Below are 25,322 nucleotides of genomic sequence, written 5' to 3' on the forward strand. Positions count from 1 at the left end.
AGAGACAGTTAAAAAAAACAACAACAAACAAAAAAACAAAAAAAACAAAACAAAAAAAACCGACACCCTTTGAACTACTTTTGAAAATTTAAGTCACTAAAACTTCAACAATTTCCTTAAGTCTTCCCTTGGGATATACCGTCCTAAACATGTTAAATTTAGTAAATAAAAACAATTTGAACTTGCTGCCCACCTTGTTAGGTAAACCTGTTCAACTTATTGTTAACATGCAACGAATAATCAACTTATCAATGGTACAGATGCAATGGATTATCTGCTGATATTTCACAAAAATTCCATCTCTAAGGGTAACAGGAAACAGTCTAAGAAACTGAAATTAGACTGTGAGCAAAAGCTGTGTGGAGGATAACATGAAAACATCCATGTGAAAGAAAACAAAAATAGTAAAAATTACCAATGGTGACAAAAAAGTAGGGTTTTAAACAAGGATGGTGAGTTCAGAACTTGGCCTTGATAGCATAAAAGCATGGCTCATTTATGAGCCATTCAGAGACGTAGTGGTTAGTGGTATAGGAAACATTTTCTTTCAACAATTTGGATCTATTTATACCAGCTGAGCATTTTTCAAACACTTTTTCCTGCCTGAATGTTACTGCTAATCATATTCATGCCTTCTGATGGCTACATCCAGCAGGATAATGCACCACATCAAAAAGCACAAATAACTTTGATAGATAATAGGTAATATGCAATAGCAAAATAATAGGTCTGTGTTTCCTTGATGTTCAAAGTCACAAGACGAAGATCCAAAAATCATCATATCAATTTTGGGAAAACAAGAGCAACAGCATGATGCTACCATGTTAGAATAGACCAAATCTCTGAGAAATGTTTCTGACTCCTTCTTTGATCTATGCCAAGAAGAACTAATGCAATTCTGATGGTAAAATGGGGACTAGTGAGGTGTATCTAATAACGTGGCTTTTGAGTGCCATTGGACTTTCTGTTGGTAAAATAAATGATCACAAGGTGGCCACAAAAAGTGAATGTTTGTGCCATTCATATCATTTATATGTCATTTATATTCTAGTTTAGCCTTTCAGCAAAAGAAAACAAATGAAAAGAAAACAAGAAGTTAAGATTCAGTGATTTATTGCTTTAAACAAAGAATTGTGTCTCTTTTCTTATAATATGGAAGATGTTTATCCTGTCGGCATGCGTTCTTCTTGGCCTTTTTTTAGCTTTTCTCCTTTTCTGTGGACATTCTCCCATCATGCCAGGCCTCTCGAGTGTTTTTCAGGGCCTTGGTCCTTTTCGGATCCACAACCACATAGTCTACACGTCTGCGATCACCTCGTCCTCTTTCGTCACCCGCTCCAACTGGCTCATTGCTGTTGGTTCCACCCTCTGCAGTGCAACGTTTCTTGACAGGCACAGAAATAAGGAAAAACTTTTTATACAGTTTTCATAAAATTTACATCCATATTATGTAAGAAAATACATGCATGATGTCTATATGTACGAAATAAGCTCAATTTAGAGAGTTGTGGATAAATTGATCTCTACTGGACAAACTCCAGTAAATAAAAATTACAATGTAATTTTTTTTACCTGTCTGGTTGGTGTTGATCGTCCTGTATGGAGATCCAGGTCCAAATACTCCACCTGTTTTTCAGCTTTTGCTCGTTGTAGTATTGGGCTGCTGACTCCACCTTCAGAGGCTCGGTGGAGAATCATCCTAAGAGACTGAAAACGAGCAGATTCAGATCATAATAAAACAGTGGGTATAAAAATAAGTTATTTAGAGTGACAGTGTGAAAGTAGGGACAATATATAATATAAATGGAACATGTAGATACTACTGTTTGAAATATATTTAGAAAACAGACAGGTGAACAATAATAAAATGTTTCACCTGCTCTCCAGCACTATGACTGAGGTTGGAGGTCACCATGGTAACATAGCTGTCATCTGGGTCATCAGAATCCGAGGAGGGGGATGAACTTTGCACAGAGCTCTGAATAAATGAGCCCCGTGTTGATGGGCTAAGACACATGAAACACGATTAAATTATCCAAGGTAAAACTTTACTCTTTAGGTTTAATCCATAACCACAGGGTTTTAATTTTTGTTCACTTATTTTAAAAATAATGCCCTCCTAAAACATGCATTTATTTTTCTTGCTTCAGGTTGAGCATTTTCAGATTTTCATGTAATACTTTGTTGTGGCCACAAGATGGTAGCAGAGAGCAACACAGCCAAGGTCGGTCAGCATGTTATTGAAAGCTCTCCCATTTATTGGTAAACATATTTTATATCAATTTGTTTAAGCTAAATGTTGACTTGCTTACCATCGAGTAAAGGTTCGAGTGACAGGTGAGCGAACAGGAGGTGGGACTTCCTGCCAGTCCTGAGATACTGGTTTGATCTCTAGGGGAGCTGGTTTTACTGGAATACATAAAAAAAAAAGAAATAATGTTAACTTATTAAAAAGAAGGGAAGATTAAAATGTCTTGTTCATGCAGGTCAGTTTGTGACAAAGTTTTGTAAATCTGAAAAACTGATATTCTCAGGTGGTCTAAACATAGACACTGCCAAAAAAAAGCTCAGCTTAGGGCATTTTTTTCCTTTGGCAACTGAAGAAGTAGATCCTTTTTTTCAGCTTCAGGTCATAAGTACGTCGCTCTTATTCAGTCTGTACTGTCCTGGTATATCTCTGGGTTTATCGACGAGACAGGGACTATCTAGACTGCAACAAGCACTTAGATCCATAGAGGTAAATACTGGCCTTCCTTATAGGGACAAAGACAGTTCTTCAATCAGGAAACAACAAGCAAGCAAAGAAGCAGAAGGAAGTGATACAGCTAATACCTCCAAAGTTTATTACTTCTTTGAACAGTGAAAGTGCTGACCTAGTCAACCAGACAATAACAATGTTCTGATTAATGCTGATGAATGACACACCGACAGTCAGAGAGATATGCTGCATTCAAAGCTTTTTTTTGTAATATTTTGTGGTCAGAGATGAACATTTCTATAATTTAGAGATGTTAGATATCTTCATTTTTCAAAGTAAAATGAAGCCTTGGTAGCATGAAAAAGTGCACAAGCAACCTCATTTCCAAACCATTGCAATGGCTATTTTTGTCACAACTTGAAAGATTTCCAAACAGCCAAGTTATTACTTTTTTTTTTTTTAGTTTATTCTCTGCAACTGACTTTGAACAGAGGTTACATGTTGTGGAAGGTCAGCACCGTTCTGTGCTCTACAAAGATTGAAGCACTCACATTCATTCTGTCACTTTCCATTGTTTTAAATGGCATTAATACCTAAAGTGACCAACAGTGGAGAGATTTCTTCTCTGTAGCCATCTGTAAAGGTGCAGGGTGCTGCACACTGATTGGTGCCTAGGGAGTATGCTTAGTTGTGAACTTTTGGAGTCAATCCAGGAGACACACAGTCTGTTCTCTAACCGTTAAACCACAACTTCCCCATTAATTTGTGTTCCCAAGAAAAGGCAACCTCTTTAAGTGTTTGCAGAAATGAAAAACATGAAATTTTAATTCTATTGTTTCCATAGGCAGCAAATTTTGGTCTACTGCTGTTGGTTAACATATGGGCTGCTGTCAGAACACTGTTCTGTGGTCTTGTCAAGCAAACTGGGTGCAAGTAAATAATTAATACTGAAAGCAGTGTCACACAAGAAGGTGGGAAGAAACAATGAAGCATTTCGTGTCTGTATACTTATGTTTATAGCTATAGGGTAAGAGTTGGTACCTTTTGTTTTATGATTAATTTCTACAGAGCTCTGGTTGCTGTGTTTCTCCACAGTGTTACTGCCACCAGCTCCTGCAGAGATGCAATTTGAAACAGAAAACTGCATTAGGAATACCTATACTGTAATAACTAATTAACAGTTTAAAGTGTATATACACACACTCTATATATAAACTAGACACCCTGTTTAACCATAATTTGTCATTAGGAATAGTTAAAGATTTTTGATGTTCTTTGTTGAAAGGAGTACACCTTTCACTGTCTGTATCATTAAATTGCCCTTGCTAATTTCTAAATGCTTTGAGAAATTTCATCTGCCAATAAAAAATGCCCTGTGAGCAGCAATAATTCCTTGACTGATTCCCACTGACCTTTTCTTTGTGGCTTCAGATTACGATGGATTGGGGGAGGCACGACTTCTACTTCACCCACATTACTGTTGGTTATTGTATTTCTTCGCGTTGGTGGTGTAGAGGGAATGACGGGAGTCATGGTGGAATTCCGAAAACCCATGTGGGCAGGTGGAGGCACTTGCCTCCCCAGGAATGCTAGGTCACATGTGGCAGGAATGGGATTAGCAGAAAAGGACGAGGTCAGCGGGGTCATTGGGACGTAGTTGCCATCTTGGAGCTCAGTAGTAGAGTCAGTTGGACCTCCTGGATGGAGCCTGGATGAAGAGAGGAACACATTGGTGGACTTAAATTAACCTTTTAATTGTCATGTCATGACCATAGGACTTATGTGGTATCTCCAAATTTACAGCCTCATACTGCCACAATAAGGCTACTGCCCAATGGTAGACTAGACTCTCCCAAGAAGTAAAGAACAGCAGCCAACTTAATTCATGATTTTTCAGACATTTTTATTGATTTATGAAATCTTTACAATTTTTTTTTTAATTATGTATGTCCAACCATTAATTAGGAGTTATAACTCACATCCATCTTCAAATGTAATGCTGAACACTATAAAAAGCTTTAAAAGACCCTACTTGACTATTAATCTGTTTCAATTCGTTTTTGTGACCATTGTTGGTTTTTCTTTCATTAAACAAGGGGTTACAACAATCATGTGCATGTGTGTATGAGTGAAAAGAGGAGGATCTTAATAACAACTACATTACAAACTACATTTCTCAAAGGATTGAAAATTAGAATTTCCTCTTGCAGCAAATATTGATGATTTTAAATGAATCTTTTTTTTCTATTATTGATTTGTCCTAATTTTATGTCAAATACTCATGCCTATTGTTAAACATCTCTATTTATACACTTCATGCACTCATTTTATTTAATTAGCATCTGTCTGCTTTATTAAAACCATCACACACTCAACAATAATCCCACAATAACCTTAATTTAAACTCATAGTTTGAAAAATATTTCAGTACCTCAGTAGCTCATTAAAACAACATGACAAAGTGTTTCAGTACTGACTCACCTTGCTGTAACTGGTGGCTCAGTGGTGGCAGCACTCATTGGAACATAGTTTTCATTTACATCATCATCTTCATAACAAACACTACCAAGTGGCACCATGCCTTTATTAAACTGAAGGGGAAAAAAACAGTAGAAGAGAAAGTGATTTAAAATGAACAATAAAGTAAACCATCAGCTCATTTGAAGGTGCTAACTTACAAAGTAGGTGTTAAAGCTCTCACTGAACTCAAACATGGTAGCTCTTTCAGATTGAGACCGAGGAAAGAAGACAGACTCGCTACCTGAAATACAGAAAAAAAAAATCTGAATCATGCATCTTAAAGGTGAGTGCATCCGACTGACAGTAATAGGCCATCATGAAAGGTTAAAACAATGTTTTTGCTCATTGGTGTATTTTCTTCAGGTATCATTTACTCAAATTTTTACATAAATGTGGATTGGACAGACTGGTTGGAAGAAACATTTAAATTAATGCTGTTACACAAATTCTTCCTCATTTCACTTTCCATTGTGTTTCTGTAGCTGCTAAAACAGCATTTATCATGAAGAATAAAACTAAGCAAACACTGAAAGCTTTTCTAAACAATATGTCTTTGTTTCACTGTGGGGAAAACTCTCATCTTCTTATTACCTACAGTTCTATTGAAATCCCAATGAACACAAGCTGGGGTTGTTCCTCTAAGCATAAAAACATCCATGAACCCTGCTACTCCAGGAGAATAAAGCTTCTTAAAGTATAAAGGTCACAACACTTGCCAGTGTTCTACCTCACACAGTAACTAAAATTGTGGTAAATGTTTTATAGCACGATTTTCTCTCACTAACACTATATCTTATTTACACTTTTTTAATTTAACGTTTGCACCACTTTTGATTTTTTCAACAACAAATCTTTGAAATATATTATTTTTTAACTGCTATTTGTAAAGTATAGACAATGAACAGAAAAAATGGATTTGGAAATTAATCAAATAAAAAAAGGAGATGTTCCTTTTGGAACTACAAACTATTTAGAAAATGTTTTTTTTTTTGCTATTGTTCTACAGATACCCATTGATTAAGTTAGATACTGATGCTGGATTAGAAGGACTGCTTTTCAGTATCCTTTTTAATTAACAGTAATGATGCCCTACCAGCCGGAAGTCATGACTCTGTGAAAGGTTTAGCGGAGGATGTTCTTTTTTCCGGTGGATCATCAAGACAAGTGGTCCTCCGAATTGTCAGTCATTCTGGTGATATGTTTACGTAAGGCCGTCCTACATGCTCATCCCCATCTTAAATTAGAGGTGGTGAGTCTGACATAGTGGAAAAATTTTAAATCTGGAAAGTAAGCCTGTATGAGCGATGCAAACAGCAACTTTTATACAAAGCGTGCACGAGGAGAAATAGGCTCGTGCATGCTATCCCCCGCGTTTAGTAGGCATTCCCTGTCAGGAGCGGGTACAGGGTTGTGCATGTGCACATTTTTTTTTAAAGTGGAGAGGGCGGGTTTTTCTGAAAATTTGTAAAAATCCTCCACTATACCTTTAAGGCTACTCAAGCTATTCTATTGCCTTGCTTTTTGCGAAGATGTGCACACATGTTGCAACAGGAAGTAGAGATCCCCAAAGTGACTGCCTACCAGGGTGATGGAAGCTGTGTCAAATATACTTGCATGCTGCAGCAATAATTTCAAGAAATGGTAAAACTGGCAACCGCCAAACCAAGAATCCTCCATTTGATTAATTACAAATAGATTATTGATTACTGTTCTGTGTATGCTTTTAGTTATGATGTGTTACCTTTCATTTGTTGTCCTTGGTTAAAGCTTTCATCTCTCTTCTCTGGCACCGAGTTTGCTCTTGGTAGTGTAGCAGGCCCTGTGCCAGCAGTGGAGCTGTCTCCATGTGGTGTCACGGCTTGGGGCTTGGGTGGTCGAGGAGGAGGAGTCGGGATGGCAGTGTTGAGCTCGGCCTGAGTTAACGAGTCCACACTAGGTGTTGAAGAGGGACGCCGAGGAGGAGGTGGTTGTGGAGTGGCTGCTGGTCGTGGGATCTGGTAGCCACTTGTACTTGAAGGTTGCGAGTTGATGCTGGAGTGATTGTCATCGCTCAGTGGCAAAGCTGCAGGGCGCAGGTGGAAATCTAAGGAGTGCTTTCTAGGATGAGGGGAGGGGTGGCAATGAGGTCTGGCAGCTCTTTTCTGGAAGTCAGAAGTCATGCTGGCATCCAAGGACTGACTCAGGGGGCTCGTCATGGCAGCTACTGTCCAAGGAGCCATCCGGAAGCCCGTTGAGGATGGAAGGCTGTTAGGAGGAAGGGAAGGAGAGGAAGAGCAGGAAGAGGAGGAAGAGGTGGCCAATGGAGGAGGGTAGAGGGTATCATTGTTGTCTGTCTCAAGAGAGATGGATGAACCCAAAGGAGGTCTAAGGACGACAATTCAAACATAGGAGGTTTATTAATATTGGTGCTTTTTTTCTCATTGAAAGCAAACAATGCAAATGCATAGTAAAATTTTTCATTTTTACATAGTAAAATATTTCATTTCTTCCATCATTATTTCTTTTGTCTAGTGAATGTTCTAGTGCGACACAGGCAGTTGAAAAGAAGAGAAATCTGTTCACCAAAGTAAGCTATAACTACATTGTCTTTGTTATGAACTCTACCATGATGTTTGGGGAAGTGAGCCCTTTCAGAAACATGTAGGTGTGATCCATGTTGAGCTGATAATCCCTCCCTATTAGCAGCAGCATGTCTAAACCTGAACCTTTCTTCTTTTGCTCTTGGATGGTTTTATTTAACATGGAATATTTATAGCATTTATACAAACATTAATGTGTCTCAGAAAAAAAAAAAAAACTTTATATTCAGTAAAAATCATACCTTCAGAGGTCTTAAATACTTACTCCTTTCATCTGATCACTGGTTTAATAGGTATATAAAATCAGTTTAGGGACACACAAGTTTAAACCTGTTTTAGTATAATTTGCTAGTTCTTAAAATGTATAATTTTGTAATATTAGAACTCACTGAAGATCTAAATTGTTAATAGTCTTAATGGTTGTTTACCTGGTGTGAGTCTGGCAGTTTGATAGCCACAGATAGTCTTCCTCAGCACCGCTAACATGCTCCAGATGACGCACACTGACTGGGTCATATGGGGTTGGGAGGGACACTGTTACCATGGAGATAGCGGGTGTGCCCCTGGATGTGGTCACAGAGGTGGAGTTTGGTGTCCTTTCTGAAACTAAATAAAGTAAAAACCATATTCAGTCAGCGTTGTTGAGAAATATACCTTCCAGCTTATGTTATAGGTGTAGCGGTTTTGTTCTCTAATCTGCATGGTGTTTAATAAAGATGATTGCATGTCTTCTCTATTTGGTTTAACAGCCATTTCTTGCAGCAAACAGACCTGAACATGGAAAAAAGCATGTTCGGACTGATGAGGAATGATAGCAGTTTCTTGTCAGGTCTGCAGGACAAACAAATTGCGCCTGACTCATTGTCCATTAGCACAAGCCAACACATTATATTAGCTTTATTGCAAGCCCAAGCAAAAGTGTGGAAACCCAAATGCCACCATGCATTCCTCTACATAGTGAAGAAATTATTCAACTCGGCAAATGTTGCCACATCTTTAAACCACGCTTAACTCAAGTCCAATTGTGCTTCAGTTTCTGTTCATACTTAAGTGCCTGCTTGACAAAATATTTTCCATATGTGGGCCTACTTGTTTATTAATGTCTTTTTTTTGTTATTTTTGTTATTTCCAGGTTTTATGGAATGCACTTTATGGAATGAAAATTTTTATTTACTGTCCGAAAAGCTGTACTAAATGAAATTTCATTTTTGTATACACTCTGTGTATACAAAATGACAATAAAAGTTGTCTACGTTTTAGAGTCATTACACTGTCACAAGTACAGAGTAACAAAATGCACTCTGCATTTAACCCATCCCTTGGGGGCAGTGGGCTGCCATTGTACGGCGTCCGGGGAGCATTGTGAGGTTAAGGGTCTTGCTCAGGGACCCAGAATGGCAGACTGTGAGAGTGTGTCTCAAACTACGAACCTCTGGCTTCCAAGCGCAATGCCCTAACCACTTGGCTGCCACTCCCATAATCCCATCATAATATCTACCAAGACCCTTGGTGAATGACAGCATGAAACCTGGAATATTGCAACCAACTTAAGACTCTTCTAGGTTTGTATTGGAGTTAACCTGGCAGCAGACAGATTGATATGTTTAGAACTGCGTTGAGTTCTACGTTATCAATCTGGGATGGCTGCCGTTCATTCTGTCGGTGAAAAAGAGGGATGTTTAGTACAATACTTCCAGCTGATTGGGTGACATGCAAGCTAGTACCTGCTAGTATGCTTGATCATACGCTTTCAGTCAATCCTAGCTGCGCATCCCCTGTGACTGTCATCCTTCCTTGGCCCAAAAAACACTTCTGGCATCTCATTGTTCCGACGCGCTATTTTTTTACATGATGGATGTATTAGATGGAGTCTTTCAAGATGGATTTGTCGTGAGACTGAAAACTCAGATCTTGCAACAATCCAGCTTGCAGCACTAGGTTGTATTGTAGTGCCCAGTTAAGAAGAATGGCTGGTTAATTGATTGAAAATTGTCTTTCTTCTTATTTTTCTTTTATTTGTCCATTAAGTGGACATTTTTCAATCTATTGCATTATCACACTCTCAGATCAGGCTGTTAAAGCTACACCTAATTATATGTTTTTTGTTCTGCTGTTTAATTACTTGATGACTGAAATAGTGGATCAACAAATCACCTGGCTGCAACCAACTAGAGCTGCTGTCATCACAATGGGAAAGAAATTGGATTTAAAAGACTTTGGACATTGCATGGTTGTTGGCAAGATCAAGAACGGTCTCAATAGGATAAAAAATATCCAGTGATTAGCAGATCTGAGGATGAAAAAGTCTTGCTGATGCCATAGGAGAAAACAAGATATGTTTAAAATGATAGCAAGATTTAGTTTCAAGTTTAACTCTGACTACCACAGATGGTAGGTCAGTTTAAACATGTAAGGATGGACCCTTCTTGCTTGGTATCAATGAGTGCTGATGTTGTGATGTTATTGAGGCTCATTATCTTGGCACATGTACCAAACTGAGCATTGACCCAACTCCACCTGTAAGCTATCATTCATTCATTACCACAGTTTCCATCTTCTGATGATGACTTCATGCCTGATTGATAATAAAACCTTTATATATTTTAGAACCATTTCTAAGATTATGGTTACTTGTAAAATTCAATGTGTTTTACTCCAGCTGGGGAATAAAAATAGATCTCAAGAACTGAAAGCTGAAAAATGTACAGCAACAGTGCAATGCTATATTATATCTATAAACAATGTTTCAATCCTTACTGGATTCATGCCACAAAATATTTTAGAGTATTTAGCAATATTTGCAAAGTGTCTGGCACACTGCTATCAAAATTATTCAAGAAAAATAGACATCTGGGCATATCATACCTATATATCTATTTAAAAGGTTACCAGCTTTGCCAGCTACCTTGTGTTTTTGCAAGAATCTCCAGCAGGAACATTAGAAACTAATTAACTGAACAACAAGCCGAGTGTGTGAAAGAAGCTGCATGTCATCCAAATCTTGTGTGAGTGGCTTTTAATCATTTTACCTCATTGTTAGCTATTTGTGTAAAAGCTAAGGTAATAATTTTCTATGGATCGAGTAGAAGGAAAAATAAAAGGTTATAAATTTCTTTCTCACCTCATTAAATGCGACTGTCGAATTTCTTCTGACATCTTTAATACATTACCATATCTGGATGCTTTTGACATTATTGTAGAATTTGTAAGCATGTTTAAAATTAAAAGTTCATAAATAAATTATTGTTAGCCTGGAATAATTATTTTTTTAAGGGTATAGAGTCTTAAAGGACTGATCATAGAAATACTCCAGATTGAGAACGGCAGTAACTACATATGGAACCCATAGAAACTCTTTCCAGTTTGTCTCCCCTATTCGTTTTATTAAATCTAAAAATCTACATTACAATAATCCAAAACATATCAGCTAGCATTATCAATAATGCTGTGCAATGCTCTAAAACTAAACATCAACTAATCTCAGAATTAAAATTGCTCCAGTACATATGCAGTTTAAATTAGACTGCATAATATTATTTAAGCACATGCCTAAAACTTTTTAAAGATTTATAAAAAAATAAGAACACTGAATTATTCCCAAATAGTATAAGATGTTGTGCAGAAGAAAGTGTATTACTGACATATTTTAATATTGATATCATACTTTGCACTTCTCTGATTCACTGAAGAAACCCAAAGGACCTTTCGTCCATATTTTTCTCTGCATGTTCTCCTGTTTCCCCTCCTACTAGTTTTCACGCTGAGTCAATATCAGCCCACAGACTAAATGCAAGTACATCACAGCAAAAAGAGACATTTTGGATTTGGCTTTTCTTATTTTTATCATACCATCATCGGTGGGATTGAAGCCACAAAGGAGACAGATGGACGTCACCCAGCGGTTCATGTCCTCCTCAGACTCGGCTACCAGGTACCAGGTTCTCTCTGCTGTTCGCAGGTCAAAAACAAAACTGCTCTCCAGCTCTTTTTTGGTGAAGGAGAGGCCAGCATCTACCTGGAGGAAAGAATGGAAAAAGAGTCAGATTTCTGAATCAAATTGTTTACAGAACATCAAACTCTTCCCCTGACAGACAATTGATAATATGCTGCTAAAAAAAAATCTAAAGTCATCCTATTTTTGTTTTCCTTTGGCTGTTTCTCTTAATTTTTTTCTGCTAGTATTTGGACATTTTGTTTTCATTCATTTTGTTTTCCTCAGGTAGATGGAAATATTTATCATAAAAGGCTTGTAAACTTAAAAGGATATTTTTTGTTCTATCTACATTTAGGAATTAAACAGATTTGTAAATGTAGACAAATGTAAGGCAAGCCACGTTTTGTTTGTGTAGCAATTCAGTACATCGACAACTCAAAGTGCTTTACATGAATTAAGCGATACAATAGAAGAAAAATATAGAATAGTTAAAGCAATTAAAGATAAAACAAGATAAAAGCAAGTAGTAAATTCAATAAAACAGTTGGATCACAACCTTTGACTAATGATAACTTGGTTAACAGTTTAACTTCGACATTCAGAGACATTTCTTATCAAATGTGTTTTTAACTGACTTAAGAACTCAGGCTTTCAGCACTTTTACAGTCTTCTGGGAGTTTGTTCCAGATCAGTGGAGCCTGGGAACTAAATGCTGATTGTCCATGTTTGGTTCTAATTCTGGGTGGACAGAGTAGGCAGGAACTAGAAGACCTGATAAAGACAGCCAACGCTGTGATTGGTTGATTGTCACCTGGTGACATTGTGCTGTAAAGGTGTGTGTACAATACTTTGCAAGGTTATAGTAACTGATATTGTTGTTTGCTATAATCTCAACTAAGGAGAGCCTGTAGATGTTGAATAGGAGGGGCCCCAAAAGGGAGCTTTGAGGAACCCTGCCAGTGGTGCCGCATGGGGGGGAAAGTTAGGACCATTCCAAGGGCCCTTGACTTAGAGGGGGCCCAAAAGAAGAAGAAAAGATATGTCCCACTAGATATTTAATATATATAAAAAAAAATCATCATACATTTTCCTTGTGTTCTCCCTGATCTTTCAGCATTAAATATTTTCACAATTTTATTTTGTTTTGTTTAATTTTTATCTTTCAAGAAAAAAAAAATTAAGCCAGGATTTATCCAGCATTTTTGTGAGAGTGTAACTAACACAGAGGCAAGACAAGGCAACAAGAAAAAAAGCCATAGTCTTTACGTCAGCATCATCTGAGCGCTAGTAAATGTTTAGCAGGATATTTACAATTAAATAATTGTCCTTGTCCCTCCTTCATCATGTAAACAGATGATCCACCAGTAGCAGTCTGATCTCTTTAAGTGATCTCCAGAGATGGGAAGTAACGAAGTACAAATACTTCGTTACTGTACTCAAGTAGATTTTTCTGATATTTTTACTTTACTTTACTACTTATTTTTATGGCGACTTTTTACTTCTACTCCTTACATTTTTACACAAATATCTGTACTTTCTACTCCTTACATTTAAAAAAATTGGCTCGTTACTTTAGTTTTGAATCATTTCAATGGAGTTACCGTTATTATTTTTCACGTCATCAATACCAAATTCAATCTAATTGGATGGGAATCTACGTTGCATTTGACGCACCACTACAAGATGAATCGACAGATTCGGCGGTATTCATTGGCGGCAAATCATTGCAGCTTGGTGGCGGTGGCGTTAGCATAGTAGTATGGACGACGAGATGATTGAAAATGAACACAACGGAGATCTAGTCCTATTGGCAGACATCCATTTAAAATGTAGGCAACGGCATGAAAAAAGTGGTTTCTACTTTTACTTTTATACTTTAAGTAAATTTACAAGCCTGTACTTTGTTGCTTTTACTTGAGTAAAGAAGTTTAATCAGTACTTCCACTTTTACCAGAGTATTTTTTAACACAAGTATCTGTACTTTTACTCAAGTACAGAAAGTGAGTACTTTTGCCATCTCTGGTGATCTCACCGAGCCCCAATGAAGATTGTGAACCACATTATGTCCAGTTCAAAAACTTAAAATGAAACTTTTTAATTTATAAAAATTTAAACACATTTTTTTCTACATAATGATCACTATAAAATGAAATGGTCTTGCAGTTGTTTGTACTCAATCCTGGACAATTAAAGGCAAACATCAGTTAGCCTCCAGCCGCCTGTATTACAATCACTGTTAATAACTCAGTTAGATTGTTATATTCAGATTGAATTATAGCCACTAAACGGCATCTACAAATCATGTTCATTCTCATAAGCAGCCTGAAACAGCTATACAAAAAATACTTATATATTATTGTCATTACATGTATACATGAATGAAAACTATATTCGCATAAAAACTCACCTTTGTTAAGGTATAGAGAGACAAAATGGGAAAATATTTTTTAAATCCAAAACCTATTTTCTTTTCAAGTGTATAAAGATACATCTAGTATCTTATCAAGTTAATGTATATTTAACTTTCATGTGAGGATAATTTTCCTTTATTAAAATTGTACAGTAAAAATTGCATTGAAAATGTAAATCAGCGGTCCCCAACCACCGGGCTGCGGACCGGTACCGGTCCGTCGGTCATTTGGCACCGGGCCGCACAGAAAAAAGTATATATGTATATATATACAGTGTTGTGCCTGAACGCGTTCATTGAACGAAAGTTCATGAACTCGTTCATATTTTGGGCGAACGTGAACTGAACGTACTGCATTATTGCCTGATGAACGTTATTGTGAACTCGTTCATTCTGGCGTCTGTGAACGGCACACTCTCTCAGTTCAACTCCGTTCAATAGGTTGCCAGATTTCTATAAAGCCCTCCAGGCGAAACCCCGGCTAAATCAAACCGTAAACAGGCCTTAATATGTAGCGTGAAAAACACCCAATCTGGCAACACCAGCTACCAGTGTCGTAGTCTACAGCCGCGTGCGTCATCAAAACAAAATGCGTGGAAGCAACAGCAGCATGGAGGCGACTTAAAACTGTTTTATGACCAGGTGGTCGGTGAGGATGATGGCAACAAGTTTGCCTTGTTTGCTTTCAGTAAAAAAATCCGCACTTCAGTAACCTTAAATTCCTACCTCAGCCTGGTCCCTCAGTTTGTGTTAGTAAAATCTTCTTGAGCGGAGGTCTTCACCAGGGGATCCGCGACCCCTAGGGGGTCTACGGAGGTACTGCATGTGGATCTGCATGGTTAGTTTATATTTTTATATTCCCCCCCTGCAATTTTTTTTCCCACTTATTGAAATGTCTTTAAATACTCATTAACATGAAATGAACACACTGTAGTAAACAGATAAATGGAGGCAGAAGATGTCTTTCAGTCATCAATGCTCACATTCAGCGACACACAGGAGCTCTTTCAAGCTGGGCACCTGGTTTCCAACCAGGAATCAGAATCAGAAAAACTTTAATAATCCCAGGGAGAAATTAATTTCTTTACATTACTCCATCTGTAATAGAGTGACTATAGGACACAATTTCATACAATATATATAGTTAGGGGGTCCCCGCTCCATCTCGCCATCAGTTTGGGGGTCCTTGGTCTGGAAAACATAGAAGACCCCTGTTCTTGAGGGTTTTACTATCCATGTAACTTGTTTGTTAAATGTGCCTGGTATAATTTTCCAGGATTCCAGTATTCCTTTTTAGTATGTATTGAAATGGAATTTCAAATGGAAAAAATTATTAAAATAAAAAAAAACATTTGCACCTTAAAGACTACTTTCCTATTTTTCTTTTAATAATTACTCATAAAAAAGACCATTCAAGCAGCACATTTTTCCTGATGTTTTTGAGAATATACTGTAGGGGTGAAAGCTGCAGCTGCTACTAGTGTGAAGTGAATGGACAGCAACAAAGCATTAAAGCAACAATGGGGAAATGCTGTCCCCTCAATGCTAATGTAAATCCTGGTTGGATAAGGATTCAAAACTGGATATGAAGATGAAATCTGACGCACAGTTTCAGTGTTACAACTGATAAAATAATTGCTGTCTGTGGTTCTACAGTAGGCTATGGTGTAATTGAGCAATATATGAAAAAAAAAAAGAACTATGAACTAGTTCGTTTTTTGGAATTGTGAACTATGAACTGAACTAGTTCATTTTAAAATGTGTGAACTGAACTTTGAACTAGTTCACGTAGAAAGAGAACTTTCCCAACACTGTATATATATATACACTATATTGCCAAAAGTATTTGCTCACCCATCCAAATTATTGGAATCAGGTGTTCCAATCACTTCCATGGCCACAGGTGTATAAATTCAAGCACCTAGGCATGCAGACTGTTTTTACAAACATTTGTGAAAGAATGGGTCGCTCTCAGGAGCTCAGTGAATTCCAGCGTGGAACTGTGATAGGATGCCACCTGTGCAACAAATCCAGTCGTGAAATTTCCTCGCTCCTAAATATTCCACAGTCAACTGTCAGCTGTATTATAAGAAAATGGAAGTGTTTGGGAACGACAGCAACTCAGCCACGAAGAGGTAGGCCACGTAAACTGACGGAGCGGGGTCAGCGGATGCTGACGCGCATAGTGCGAAGAGGTCGCCAACTTTCTGCAGAGTCAATCACTACAGACCTCCAAACTTCATGTGGCCTTCAGATTAGCTCAAGAACAGTGCGCAGAGAGCTTCATGGAATGGGTTTCCATGGTCGAGCAGCTGCATCCAAGCCATACATCACCAAGTGCAATGCAAAGCGTCGGATGCGGTGGTGTAAAGCACGCCGCCACTGGACTCTAGAGCAGTGGAGACGCGTTCTCTGGAGTGACGAATCGCGCTTCTCCATCTGGCAATCTGATGGACGGGTCTGGGTTTGGCGGTTGCCAGGAGAACGGTACTTGTCTGACTGCATTGTGCCAAGTGTAAAGTTTGGTGGAGGGGGGATTATGGTGTGGGGTTGTTTTTCAGGAGCTGGGCTTGGCCCCTTAGTTCCAGTGAAAGGAACTCTGAATGCTTCAGCATACCAAGACATTTTGGACAATTCCATGCTCCCAACTTTGTGGGAACAGTTTGGAGCTGGCCCCTTCCTCTTCCAACATGACTGTGCACCAGTGCACAAAGCAAGGTCCATAAAGACATGGATGACAGAGTCTGGTGTGGATGAACTTGACTGGCCTGCACAGAGTCCTGACCTCAACCCGATAGAACACCTTTGGGATGAATTAGAGCGGAGACTGAGAGCCAGGCCTTCTCGTCCAACATCAGTGTGCGACCTCACAAATGCGCTTCTGGAAGAATGGTCAAAAATTCCCATAAACACACTCCTAAACCTTGTGGACAGCCTTCCCAGAAGAGTTGAAGCTGTTTTAGCTGCAAAGGGTGGACCGACGTCATATTGAACCCTATGGATTAGGAACGGGATGTCACTTAAGCTCATATGTGAGTCAAGGCAGGTGAGCAAATACTTTTGGCAATATAGTGTATATATATATATAAATATATACTTTATCGACGATCAGAGTCTGAGTGATATTTTATTTTGAAAAATATAAAAATTGCTGTATTCTCTCCCAATTACATCTGTGCCTCTTGACACAGGTTATTCAGTTCAAGACTCATCCTATCTATAACATCCTATCTTTGTGAAGCGGGATTTTCTGCGGTTACAGCGACCAAAACAAAGCTGCAGAGCAGACTGGACATCAGGAGCACACATTCTGTGTCATTGTCTCCGATTACGCCTAGATGGGACCAGCTTGTTGTTTTATTTTTATGCTGTTTGTATTTGATTTTATGCCAGTCGTATCATTTTACCCCCCCTGGCTGGTCCGTCAAAATATTGTCTGACATACAGTATAGCGGTCCGTGGTGCAAAAAAGGTTGGGGACCGCTGATGTAAATTACACTCTTTGGTGCATCTTTACCTGTCCTTCAGGCAGGATTTAAACGAGAAAGGCCAAGTTTTCCAAGAAATTCAAATAAAGTACCAGCACTATGGTTCTTCCACAGTCTGAAATATTATGGATGTTTTTTAACACCTTAATCAGGGCAGTCTCTGTACTGTGGTTGGCATGGAAGCCTGAATGGAAGACATCAAAGCAGCTGGTCATTGATAAAAAGGAATTTAATTGTTGAAAAAACTTTTTATAGTCTTAGTGATGCATGGGAGGATTGAGATCAGCCTGTAATTCTGCAGGACAAATTTGTCCAATATTTTCTTTTTCAATAACTTTTTATTTTATTTTATATACTCTAATAATCCCAGAGGGAAATAACTGCTCTGCATTTAACCCATCCCCTTGGGGAGCAGTGGGCTGCCATCGTGCGGCGCCCGGGTAGCAGTGTGGGGTTAAGGGTCTTCCTCAGGGAGCCAGAGTGTCAGTCTGTGGGAGTGGGAGATCGAACTCACAATGTCAGGATTCAAAGCCCTATGCCCTAACCACTAGTGCCTTCACTCCCCCACTCCCTCACTCCCCCACGAATAACGAAGGATCTTTAGGCACCTTTATGCAGGCTGCCTGTGAATAGTAATACATTGCTCCTACAGCTACAGTCGAATCAGTTATTGAGAAATGTAAATTACAATTTTTGCACCAAGGATCAATACATCAGTGAGGTCATTTATATACATACAACAGTCACTCAAGCAGTTGTTCAGCACTGGCTTGCTAGTACTACTGCTTTAATTCTTAAGGGCATAGATTCAAAAAGGGGTTGGAAACATTCTTTAGAGTTTTTCATCCATATTGCTATGATAACATCATGTAGTTTTTTATCTTGCTTTTGTGCATTTACCTGCTCACAGAGATTCAAATTGATGGTGCCAATCGGCCGTCTGGAATGCTGGTTCTTATAGTACTGAAGGACATCTGGTTCTCCACTTAGTCGACCACTTCGCAGGACAAACCAACGTCTTTTCCATGCCTGTACAGACATAGTCATTACAGAGATATGTTAATATATTTTTTTCAGATCATATGTTGTAGAAAAGCATAAAAGCATAACACTATCAGCCCTTGAAGGCAAAAAACCAGGGGCATCTAACCTGTTGCTCTGGAACTGCAAGGGGTTCTTTGGGGCCTCTACATTGGCTCTCAATAGCTATCACACAAACAAATCCAAATATGGAATTCTGTTTTTGCTAAATTATTATTATTTTTTAATAATTATATCACCAAAAAACAGAAAACAACTGTGACTTTTTTTTATATATATAAAATGAGAAGACGGTTCCTTTATTAGATATAAAAAAATTGCAAGATGTGTTTTTTAAAAGGTCATGTAAGATTATTGGCTTTTGGCAGTTCTTTCTGCTCAGCTGGGATAAAAAAATGACTCTTTGAATCGTAAAGACTCCCCACCCATGTTCAGCTGTTATTTTGGACTCAACTCTTCGTACACAAACTTGGCTGCTAATTGTAAGATCAGATTATGAATGTTTTTCATTTTTCTCTCCCACACACATCCCTATTTTGTCTAAATTCAAGTCCTGTCTTCATGCCCAGGGTTTCATGCTCCTGCAAGCACAGATGTTAACTAAGCATAGCACACTTACAGTGAACTGTATAAATGTTTCACACTGTTCTCTGGATGTTGTCATCACACAACTGGCATTATGGGTACAGATTCTACCACAGGGGAGCCACAGAATAACACCTTAGACAGTATTTCTACATGACTCACAACCTGTGAGTGTGTGTTTGCGTTTGTTGAGTGTTAGCATGTAGGTAGGGTGTGAAAAACGCATAATAATTATTTAAAGGTGTGAAGCAGAGCATGGAGAAACGTTTTAATGGGATTTTTGCTTCACACCTCCGTATTTGGGAGACAACACTTAGTTTTAAAAAGTTTTAGCTGCTTCTGTTTATTACTGTTGCTGCACAGCTTGTGTGTGGAAATGAACCTCTACCAGTCCAAAAATAGAATTCCCTTCTCATCCCTACTGACTAGCATTTCTGAACAAAACTAATAAGATTCCAGAGCATTAAAGTAGAAGCGCTGATGTGATGTTTATGTGATGAAAGTGTGCTTAAGTTAAGCGCTTTGAGGCACCTTCCCTCTTTCTTTCCAAACACAGACAGGAAAAGGAAGTAGCCGAGCAGGAAATGCTGGTAAAAGATGGCAGTGGAAGTGCTTGTTTATTCCCTATTCCCCTGGTTCTGTTTGATAATCGCTTTTCTTTAGAATGCAGGCAAAATGAAAACAGCAGGGGGGCTTCTGAATGTAGGAAAATATTTTTCTTCTCCTCCTGTGAGACATAGTTTTTTTTTTCAGCTTCAGTTACTTTAAGGACTCATTGGTGAAGATGTGCAAAAACCCTTTGATTTAATGACTCTTTAACTGCAGCTGTACAATTTCAGTGGAAAACATAATGAAAACAACTTAAGAGATAGTGGTATATAATATTTTCATTTTGTTACTTATTTAAGATCCAGTATATAAAATGTTAATCTAAAATCATGAATGCATTTATTCTGTTGTTGTTGAAAAAATCAGGGCGTTTACCATTAAGGACAATATTCCTTTTATCTGCAATATTGATGAGGTCTTTGGCTACTTAAAAAGTCCTTTAACCTTATTTGTGGATAGCAGTAGATATAGTATGAAGCTGATTTTTTTTGACAGAAGGGAAGACAATAGAATAAAATAAACCCTTAAACTGCTGTCACCCCTTGTTGTTGGAATATGTTAAAACAATTACTGTTATCTACTATTAATTGACGGTTCATTAGAAGTGAGTCCATTTTGGTAGCAAGATGATTAAACGTGCCATACACAATTAGAAAAAGATAAAGAAAAGAATACTGTAGCGACATGCAGACAACCAAAATTAATTAAACAGAATAAATATGATGAAGTAAAACCAATTAATTATATGAAAACTGTAGCTTTAATACAAATTTAAAGGGAAGTGTTACAATGGAGTACTAGGCTAGTGGGTTAGAACAGTGCGCTTGTGTTCTGAGAAGGTTGCAAGTAGCCAGTTTGATCTCTACAGCCTCCACCCTGGGTTCCTGAGCAAAGACCCTCACAATGGCAGCCCACTGCTCCCCAAGGCGATGGTTGAAAATGCAGGGAACCAATTTCCCCTATTGTGGGATAATAAAGGGATTTGAATTTTTGTTTTTACATTAGGTTACGGTCATCTGAGAAATTTTGGAGAAGGACGAAAAACATAAACAGCCATACACCAGGAAAACAACAGTTAAAGGCGGTGTCTTTTGGTTTCACCTATTAAACACAATGCAGCCTTGACCCTTTTCCTCAGGCAGTTTCACCACTATTAGCATTTGACTAAACTCTTATTGCTCTTTTTGCCAATCAGCTCTCAATTGTGTTTATCCCAAACAACCCCTTTAGTCGACTGTGGGGTCAGTGACTCACGTTTCTTTAATAACAGGTTTTGTTCGAACTACGACTTCTAACCGTAAATCACACAACCTTTGATAAGAATAGAAGTCTTTAGGGACGAGAGCTGCAATTGTCCCCAAATAATAAGACATTAATTGTTTTTTTCTGTCTTGTGAATTAGATGCTGAAACAAAGATCCTTGTCTTAAACATAAATAAAGAATTTATTTATGTTTAATAAAGAAATAAACATAAATAAATTCTAGCATGTCGCCAAGAATTTCATTTAATGAGTGGTAAAATGAGAATCAGCAGAGTGTTTTTATCTTACCTTTCAGACTGTTTATTGCTTATTGTCAAAGGGAAGTATCATTTAGAGAGGAAGATCTAAAGTAATAATGATAAGCTCCCTTCCTGTGACAGACCCCTCAGGTCCCCTAATGTTTCCTCATTTGACCTTTGAACTCCGGAAGAAAGGCACAATGGATCTAAAATAACGCTTCCTCCTTCCTGCCTCTAAACTATATTTAACAGTACTTCTTTGATTTGATATTTCTTCCTTATTATTTTTCCTTTTTTTTTTTTCAAAAACAGTTCAAAAACATCATGTTGACATTTACTACCAAGTTTCCACAACAGCAGTGAGGTTACCATGAATCAGCTTTTATTCTTTACCAGACACACTAAATATTAATTTCTTTATTTTTTCTTTTTCCAGCCTTTATTGTCATTACACTGTCACAAGTAACGAAATACACTCTGTGCATTTAACCCATCCCCACTTCCCCCTCTTTGTGGTTCTGCTATTTTTTAATAATAATAATAATAATAATACATTTTATTTAAAAAGGCGCCTTTCTGGACACTCAAGGTCACCGTACAAAAACATAAAAAAGTGTCAGAAAAAAATAAAAATAATAATTATAAAGACATTTAAAAACATTTAAAAAAATACAGAGGCTGTGACAGTGAAATTGATATTTTTAAAGAGAATAATCTTGAACAGATGGGTTTTGAGTTGCATTTTAAAATGGAGAATTGAGTCCGTATTTTTTTAAACTAATCAGTAAAACCAAGCTGAAAATGCAGAGTGAAAGTGACAAATTTCCTTGTATTTGTATTTATTGTTTAATAAAGTTTTACAAACTACTTTTTTTTTTGAGTATCAATCATCATTGAATCGGGCCACACTGGTTAGTCCATGTATTACAGCTATGGCCTTTGCCTATTCTAAAGTGGTCCTGATGCCAGAAAACAAACAAACAAATAAACAAAAAAACAAAAAATTGTACAATTTTTTATATATATATATAAATAAAAATTTGTACAAATTTTTATTTATATATATACATGTAAAAAAATATATAATAAAAATATATATAAAAGAAAAAAGTGTAAATATATATATAAAAAATCAAAAAAATATATATATGAAAGAAAAATAAATATATATATAAATATTTTTTTTGTGTGTCCTGAGATTGTTGCAAGTAGCCAGTTTGATCTCCACAGCCTCTTTTTTTTATGCATAACTGCATTTTGGGTAAGTAGTCTCTTCAGAATAGAAATATCTGGCTCTGGTTTGATGAAAAAAAAAAAAAAAAAGGTCAAACGTAATATTATCTTTAAAAATGTCACTTTAATGTAGCAGTGAAAAAATCCAAATCAGGCACCAACCTCAATGATATCAGCAGCTAACTTTGGTTATTTTTATATATTCCCAACACTTTATTTCTGTTTTCCATTCTCTTTAATTTTTTATTTTTATTTTGGTGCACAGTATGCTCCTAGCAGGGGAATTTAAAACGTGCAGGTAATTTTCTTCAGATTAGGGCTGGAAAGCTCAACAAATAGTGCAAAACAGACTTTATCGATAAGCAAAACAGAAAGCAAACACTTTCAGATTTTAAACTGAGATCCAAACATTGATATATACTGTTTATTTATATACATATTTAGATAATTGTGGTGTTTTGTTTTCCCACACCCCAAGTTAAAATATGCCATTCAGCAATGTAGGACTTTGCTGTCTAGAGCAGTGAATGGATGAGTGAAACATATTAATACCCATCCAAGAATTACCTCAAAATACTGGTTTTTATACTCAGATTGCCCTAAGAGAAGTATTAATTTTGAGGACTACTTTGCCCATAGCTGTTGATATAAGAAGTGAAAATTAATAGTATTTTATAAGGTATTAGCATTATTTTTTGTATGACATTTTGGTTTCTTTTAATCTCGTGGGCGTGTCGGGCACTTTTGAAAATGTTGTTAAAGTTATACAATTTACCCCGTCTCCTCTTGGTGTTTCTGTTTGGGGCTGCATATTTTCCAAATCTGCTAAATCTCCAAGAGAGGCCCCCTTTTTTTAAGCAGGCCCAGCTGAGAGCGATTAGTTTATTACATAACACACAGGCTGTCACACACAGATGTTTCAACAGAGCAGGCAGCATAACTAAAGGTACACAGTGAGAACTTTAACCATTTTCTTAACACAACGACGCATGAATGGTGCTGCTGCCATTATAATGTGTCTTTGATCACGTGTTGACATTGGAAACACAGCTGGACAGTCTTTGTTTATGCACACACCAGACTGTATATACCATCATATGAATGTTTGTTTTAAGCCCTTTCTATCTTTTTATCTTTGTTTTGCCCTCATGAACTAAATTTCCTACGGATAGTGAATGAAATGTTAAGATGGAGCCCTCCTTACAAACTTTTCTGTCAGTATGTGTAATTTTGAAATATGCCATGTAATTTATGGCTTATTATACTCCACTGGGTATTAAAGAAAACATTTCAGCTGTAAAAGTCATTTTTATTTTGTGCATTAATCGTTCGATCTCAATAAAATCTATTACAAATATATTGTTTTTATAGAAGCGCTATTCCTCCCAGACCATCCCTATAAACAAACTGTCTAAGGAAGGAAGTCATATGACAATAGAAGAGGAAGAGAAAGTTCAATGAATGAATGAAAGAGAAAGAATTTTAGGGTTATGGAAAAAAAAAACTACTGCTGCTTTCTCTGGCAACACAAAGATTATGAGAAAACATGGATGGGAGAAAGGAGATTAGCTCAACTCACTGGTAAGGCATTTCAGAAATGTGGGGTGTGTGTAAAGCTGCTGCTGCTGCTTTAAGGAAAGTGAGTCCAGCTGCTGTCCGACAAAAGCAGCCTGTGGAAATTTAGAGATGTTATTTCTAAACAGTATATGTGTCGATGTAAGTTTTACAGACAAAAAATGGAAGATGCTCCAAGCTTTTCGTCTAACTCATGTCAGTAAGCCAGGTTGTTATCAACTTGTGTACTAAAAAGTCACTCCAGGCTTTTCTTCTAAATCCTAAGATATATCTCAAGAATTATACCTGTGGATGAGAAAATATTAGAAAAAAAAGGGGAATATTTGTAAAAAGTGTTGATTTGTTGGGTAGATCAACTTTTGACCTTGCTTTATTGGTGATACACAGACTAAAGTAAAGTTAAAGCATAGTAAAACATTGATGATTGCTTTCCTGCAGCTGACAGCTGTGCTCAATGTTTAATTACTTTACAGCTAAGAGTTTAGGAAATGACTCCTTGTGTCAACAGTGATGACATACATATAGCCACAGAATTTAATTAAGAAAACTCTCAGGAGATCAAGCATGACAATGAGACCAACCCAGATTAGAGACACAATTTAAAGTTTTTATCTTTTTAAAGAAAATGTTACTTACATATCGTCGCAGCTTCTTCTCTGGAGGTGATTTTCGTAGCCAACCATCACACACCACGTCCCCCTCTCCACTCATCCTGATGTTTTCCTGATCAATTAATCAATTAGCTGGCTCTCCACACACCAAGTCAGGTTTCAAAGCAATCAAGGGCTTTTAATTAAGATTCCTTGTAGCCAGATTCTTGGCTAAAAATGTCAATTATTTATATTTGCAAGCTTAATTCAAAGAGCTGTGATTAGTTTCCTCCATCAGGGCTTCAGTGCAGTCCAGTGTCAGAAGAGATCATCAAAAGGTTTCCAAAATGCCAGGAATACCAAGAAACTTGCTGTTCTTTTTCCAATACAATCCAGCTGCATTCATAATATCTCAGTTCATCCCTATATGGCAGAGCTGAGTGTAACTGTCGATGGCCAAGTAAGAGAATCACACCTCCTCCTGAGCCGGTTTCAACTTCCCAGCAGAGTTATTTCCCCCCTCCTCTCCCGGGTGCTTGATAACCAACACAATGCCTG

The 25,322-nt window shown here is 37.4% G+C and overlaps 1 protein-coding gene across 1 annotated transcript; it reads right to left on the reverse strand.

Annotated features, from left to right (window-relative positions):
- Positions 1-1,096: 1,096 nt before the first annotated feature.
- LOC119792425 (GRB2-associated-binding protein 1-like) lies at positions 1,097-25,322 on the reverse strand. Its single transcript, XM_038299045.1, has 13 exons — positions 24,811-25,322; positions 18,530-18,658; positions 11,647-11,812; positions 8,226-8,403; positions 6,960-7,582; positions 5,377-5,459; positions 5,180-5,289; positions 4,111-4,406; positions 3,740-3,811; positions 2,313-2,409; positions 1,877-2,006; positions 1,573-1,707; positions 1,097-1,384 (listed from the first exon to the last, which is right to left on the reverse strand). Exons 1-13 carry the CDS (start codon positions 24,883-24,885, stop codon positions 1,199-1,201), a joined length of 2,280 nt encoding a protein of 759 aa, XP_038154973.1. The 5' UTR covers positions 24,886-25,322; the 3' UTR covers positions 1,097-1,198.

This window comes from Cyprinodon tularosa, unplaced genomic scaffold (genome assembly GCF_016077235.1).
Source record: "Cyprinodon tularosa strain WSP-4 unplaced genomic scaffold, ASM1607723v1 ctg419, whole genome shotgun sequence".
NCBI classification, from domain to species: Eukaryota; Metazoa; Chordata; class Actinopteri; order Cyprinodontiformes; family Cyprinodontidae; genus Cyprinodon; species Cyprinodon tularosa.

Bases quoted from the DNA above. Each gene is read 5' to 3' on its own strand.
- LOC119792425 (XM_038299045.1), bottom strand. From the start codon at position 24,885: ATGAGTGGAGAGGGGGACGTGGTGTGTGATGGTTGGCTACGAAAATCA. The intron at 11,813-18,529 runs GTAAATGCACAA...TCTTTCCTCCAG, and splicing joins ATTTGAATCTCTGTGAGCAG to GTAGATGCTGGCCTCTCCTT. The intron at 3,812-4,110 runs GTCAGTGGGAAT...GCATCTCTGCAG, and splicing joins TCTGAAGCCACAAAGAAAAG to GAGCTGGTGGCAGTAACACT.